At 45.7% G+C, this 5,382-nt stretch overlaps 1 protein-coding gene across 2 annotated transcripts in view; it reads right to left on the bottom strand.

The window, feature by feature from the left end:
* Positions 1–4,021, bottom strand: part of LOC103131065 (polypyrimidine tract-binding protein 3) — a 5,724-nt gene extending 1,703 nt beyond the window's left edge. Inside the window, exons 1-12 of one of the 2 annotated variants that reach the window (XM_007542623.2) lie at positions 3,866–4,021; positions 3,037–3,100; positions 2,783–2,949; positions 2,429–2,572; positions 2,190–2,342; positions 1,986–2,096; positions 1,743–1,905; positions 1,584–1,643; positions 1,055–1,167; positions 944–977; positions 783–875; positions 230–452 (exon numbers count right to left, since the gene is read on the bottom strand). In XM_007542623.2, coding sequence (XP_007542685.1) covers positions 230–452; positions 783–875; positions 944–977; positions 1,055–1,167; positions 1,584–1,643; positions 1,743–1,905; positions 1,986–2,096; positions 2,190–2,342; positions 2,429–2,572; positions 2,783–2,949; positions 3,037–3,100; positions 3,866–4,006 — 1,466 coding nt within the window. In that variant the 5' untranslated portion in view covers positions 4,007–4,021. The remainder of the gene's footprint in view (positions 1–229; positions 453–782; positions 876–943; positions 978–1,054; positions 1,168–1,583; positions 1,644–1,742; positions 1,906–1,985; positions 2,097–2,189; positions 2,343–2,428; positions 2,573–2,782; positions 2,950–3,036; positions 3,101–3,865) is intronic. The other variant, XM_007542624.2, reaches the window with a different exon arrangement.
* Between the last annotated feature and the right edge of the window lie 1,361 nt (positions 4,022–5,382).

The raw sequence follows: 5,382 nt of genomic DNA, 5'->3' as shown, positions 1-5,382 counted from the left end.
GTCCTGACAATGCACCAAACCAAAAACACACACACACACACACACACACACACAGGAAGACAGTCCTGACAATGCACCAAACACACACACACACACACACACACACACACACACACACAGGAAGACAGTCCTGACAATGCACCAAAAACACACACTGTGAGGACGAGACAACAGACATCAGACAGGAAGTGGGCGGGGCCCAGCAGACAGGAAGTGGGCGGGGCCTTACGGGATGTTGGACAGGTGCAGCGTCGCTGACGGAGGGAAGATGTTGTTGAAGTTCTTGGAGCCGGGCTTCTTGAAGCGGTGGAGGGCGGAGCCTGAGAAGTCCTGCGTCAGCGTCTGCTCCTCTGGCCCCGCCCCCCCGCGCGGCAGCTGCACCACCGGGTGCTTGGACAGGGTCACCCGGATCACGTTTCCATGGAGACGCTGGCCGTTCAGGTGGCTCATCGCTGCAGAGAGAACAATATAAAAACCTGAATATCATCCACAAATATAAGAAATAAATAAATCTTTATGATTATAATATGTTGAAAAAATTCAAATAAAAGAAATTAAACTTAAAAATATTTACACAATTAAAATAATAAAACTATTAAATATATTTAGGACAAATATAGAAAGGAAAACTATTTCACAAATGTAATTGTTCTGTTCTCGTCAGAATAAATCGTCCATTTAAAGACAAACCGTGCCACTCAATAAAACAACCAGGATCCGGTTATGAAAACACAACTGAATTTTAGAGACAATAAATATATTTTATTAGAGCTGATTCTGACCGAGCTGCGCCTGCGTGGCGTCGCTCATCTGGACGAGCGCGTTCTCCTTCTTGTTGAACAGGATCTTGACTCGCTGGACGTCGCCGTAAACTCCTGAAACACAGATCGCAGGTCAGGCTCCCCCTGCTGGGCACAGCCGGAATGACGGCAGCCAGTCTCACCAAACAGGATGAAGAGGCAGTGGGGGGAAACTCTCTGTGGACACAAACACACGTAGGTCAGAGCGCTGCGCTGCCATTGGTTAGCTGCTGCGTTACCGCGTGACCTCTCACCTCCGGGTCCAGGTTGGACACCAGCAGCACCGAGTAGCCCGCAGGGGGTGCCACCTGCAGCGCCATGCGAGGAGGGGACATCAGCGAGCCGGGGACGGCCGCCACGGGGAGACCTGGGGGCACAGGTGAGACAGTAACCTGGTGGCGCCCCCTGGTGGAGCAGGGTCAGACATTCACCAACTAACTGAGTTTGGAATTAAACAATATTCTTTACTTGAATTACTTTCACATCAGACATTAATAAAGAAATTTCTCCCAGTGATTATGAAATTAAAATCAGAATAAATTAAATGGAATTACCTTCTGATCATTTTTAAATTCACAGAAAATCTTTTGAAGTTTTTACACATTTAAAAACTTCTATGAAATCATTTTGATTTACTGTAATAATATAAACTGTTTGGAGTGCAGTGACATGTAGTGGCTCAAACAACAAACTGCAGCTAACTGCTTGAATATCCTGAGTGATGTCATAGTGTCTGATTGCAGGTGATCGATGCCCCGCCCACCTGGAGGTCATGTGACTCACCCGTGTGCTGGTGGAAGGAGGGCGGGAACGCTGCGGCTCCGTATGGTGGCAGAGCTACACCTGAAACACACACAGGTGGAGCAGAAGCCCCGCCCACAGACAGTCAGCCAGAGCGGACGCCTGCTGGCTGGGCAGGGAAGTGCGGCAGGCTCCACCCACCAAAGGCGGCGGCGCCGGCCGGGTCCAGCTCTCCACTCGGCAGGTCGGCTCTGGTGAAGTCGCGGCTCTTGTCATTGTTGTACTTGACGTTGAGCGCGCTCAGTTTGGAGAAGTCAATGCGCAGCGTGCAGCAGCCGTTGTAGATGTTCTGGCCATCCAGAGACTGAAACACAGCAGCTGGTTGGTGGGCGGCGCCCTCTGCAGGCCGCCCGCTCTACATGCATCAGTGTGAGTGCGACTCACCGCCTTGGCGTGTTGAGCGTGGACGGCGTCGCTGAACTGCAGCAGAGCCTGGAACTGGTTGTTCCTGGTGAAGGTGATGATCTTCAGGACGGAGCCGAATTTACTGAAGATCTGAGCAGCAGCACAAAAACAAACAAATAAAAACATAAATAAACAAACAACCAGTCAACCAGGCCAACTGTAACAGCGGAGCAGCCTGTCGACCTGCTGCAGGACCTCCAGGGTCACTGGGTAGAACAGGTTCTCCACGATGATCCTCAGAACCGCGCTGGGCGCCGGGATTAAGCCCCGCCCCTCTGACGATGCCAGGCTCCCAGAATGCACTGCTGCCGTGCTGATGGCCTGCAGCGCCCTCTGCTGTATGGAGACAGATTACTAGCTGAGGCTCCGCCCACTCTGTTGCTCACAATACAGTGGGCGGGGCCTAAGAGGCTCCTCTTCACCTGATTGGTCAGATTGTCTGTTTTCAGCTCTCTGTGGGTGGAGTACTGAATGAAGACTGGCTGGTTCCTGATGGTGGGCGGGGCTGAGGCGTAGTAGTTCACCATGGTAACGGCTGCTTCCTCCGACGCCATCTCAAGAAACGCCTGAAAAAACGAATAAAAAAAGATTTATCAATGGATCCAAAACCAGATCAATTATTATTATTATTATTATTATTTCTTACAATCCTTCAGTAAAAACAGGACGGATCTAATGGGACCAGTTACCTGGTTTTGGGTCCAGTGCGACCAGTTGCCTGGTTTTGGCTCTAATGGGACCAGTTACCTTGTTTTGTCGCTAATGGGACCAGTTACCTGGTTTTTGGTCCTCAGTGTGATCAGTTTGGAGACTCTGCCGAAGGGAAGTGCCAGGTCGACCACTTCCTGTTCAGAGGTGTCAGCAGGTAGCTGCCGCAGGTGCAGCACTGGAGAAGGGACGCACTGAGCGCGCTCAGAAACACACAACCTATCAGTGCCATCCACTGGAAACAAAGTAACACGTGAGGAGACACCTGAAGGTGAAGACAGTATCCCAGAGGACAGAAGGAGGCTGAAGATGGACGACTCACCTGTGGACAGGTGGGCGGAGCTCATGTTCTCACAGCAACCAACAGGTGATCTGAGCGTTGACTCCTGCAGGTAAACATACAGGTGAGTCATTGACTGCATCAGCAGGAGACCTTCAGTCAGACTCTGATCGGGTTCTGATCAGTCAGGTAATCCTGCTTCCTGGACCAGACTCAGGTGGGTCGATGAGGATCCAGTTCCTCTCCAGTTCGGCTCCTCACAACCGGCAGCAGTGGGTTTGGACCCACTTTGACCAGGTGACTGAGACCTAACTGAACCTTCAGAACCAGAACCGGCCACGCTTCCTGCAACAGCTCACCTGGTCGAGGTGGTGACTCCGCCCACACGGGTCGGAACCACTTTATTCACCTGCTGCCTGTTAACGAGCAGACCCACAGAGAGGTTCCGGTTCAGTTCTGTGGTCCTTGGAGAACGTTCTTTGACAGTCAGGTCCGAACCGGAACCGGAACCAGCTAAGGGTTATGAACCCAGTCAGATCAGAAACCTCCAGGACCCGGATGTTTTCTGTCTAACTGGTTCAAACTGGTTTGACTGGAACCCAGTCAAACCAGAGCTCCAGTTACATCTATAGTGTCGTCTGAGGGCGAAGCATCGCGAGATTTTAAGCCAGTCAACCCAACACTGTTTGTTCACCGAACTCCGAACCGAGAAAGGAGCGCGAGCGCCAGCAGGGCCAGGTAAACAACAGCAGGTAAACAACAGCGGAACCAGGAGGGGGACGGGGGCTGCAGGTGGGGTTCAGCCAGCGGGAAGCACGAGAAGAGGGGTTCGGAAAGGTTCGGGAAGGTTCGGGACGGGCCCTGTTCTCACCGGTCCATGGTCCGAGAGGAGGAGGCGGAGGATGATGATGATGATGAGGAGGAAGAAGAGCTGTTTTGGTACGCGAGCCTCAGCCGCTGCCACAGAGACCCGCGAGCTCACTTCCTGGTTGGTGACGTCACTGGACAACATGGTGGCGGGTGGACACGCCTCAGTATCAAAAATAAAGAATAAAGACCAGAAAAATGCAAGATATCTATTTAAATAAAGAAGCACATTAAATCTTAATGAAAAGAAAACATTGAGGTTAACATATTAATCAACATACTGGGAGAAAAGAACAATAAAAACTAAATTATAATTCCTATAAAATATTTTCTAAATAAATTTGCATTTTATTGAAATGTACTGTATAGAAAACAAAGATAAAAAAATTAATGAAAAAAACGAGCATTTTTTAAACAAAACGATCAACTTCACATTGAGATATATATAAAAAATGCACTAAAATTGTATTTAAGAAATATTTCACATAAAGATTAAAAACAAAATAAAAACTGAAGCAGCAAAAGTATATTAAGGAAGAGAAATTTGAAGCTAAACAAGAACATAATTTTGAAAGAAAAAGATAAAATTCAACACAAGCTATAAAAAACTAATTGTATAATTTACAGGCAAAAACAGATAAGAAATAAAATGGATACAATTATACGTTTTGAAATTAAATTGACTAAAAACCATAAAAAATCATAAGTTAATTAAAATAATTTGGATGGATGGATGGATGATTAAACCATTTTCAGCTTTAAATCAGATCTAGTGACCAGTTGCCAGGTAATTTCTCGGATTGGATAATTTTGACTGTTAACTTTAACTTGAGTAAAAATGTGTTGAAGTTTTGCTGTTTTCTCAGGAATCGTCTCATCACAGCTGGGCTTTAAAGCTGCAGCTCAGGGAAGAACCAGAGGCAGGTTGACTGAGTTTAATATTATATTACCAACAACTAAACCAGGAAAACATAAAACAAACCCAGAAAACTACAAACCAAGAGCTTTAACATCAAATCTATATAAATTAATGGAAACATGATTAATAATAGGCTAGTATATTATTTAAATAATAAAGTGTAAATATTAATATGGAGGAGTAATAATGATCCAACGTTACATCTGGAGCATGAAATCAGAAGAGTTCAAGAAAATAAATGAAGGTAGTGGCATTATTTATTAATACAGAGAAAACATATGATGAGGCTTATTAATTAAATTATACAAGTTGCATATTAAAGGGAAAATATTTAAATGGATTAAAGATTTTTTAACAGATTGGAAAAGAATCAGTGAAGTAATCTGAGGAAAATATTTAGTACAAAATGGAAGGGAGTATGATTATTGTTCTCAGTTATGATCAATGATGTATTTAAAGATACTGGAAAAGAAATGGGTTGTTCACTTTCTGCAGATGTTTGGAAAAGAGCGAGAATGTAGATTTTATTAAAAAATTACAAGAGGTTATTATTGAAATAGAAAAATGGGGATTTAAGTTTTCAGTTGATAAAACGAAAGTAA

The sequence above is a fragment of the Poecilia formosa genome, unplaced genomic scaffold, assembly GCF_000485575.1.
Source record: "Poecilia formosa unplaced genomic scaffold, Poecilia_formosa-5.1.2 Scaffold715, whole genome shotgun sequence".
In the NCBI taxonomy this organism is placed as follows: domain Eukaryota; kingdom Metazoa; phylum Chordata; class Actinopteri; order Cyprinodontiformes; family Poeciliidae; genus Poecilia; species Poecilia formosa.
This window is presented reverse-complemented; position numbering and strand designations above follow the sequence as displayed.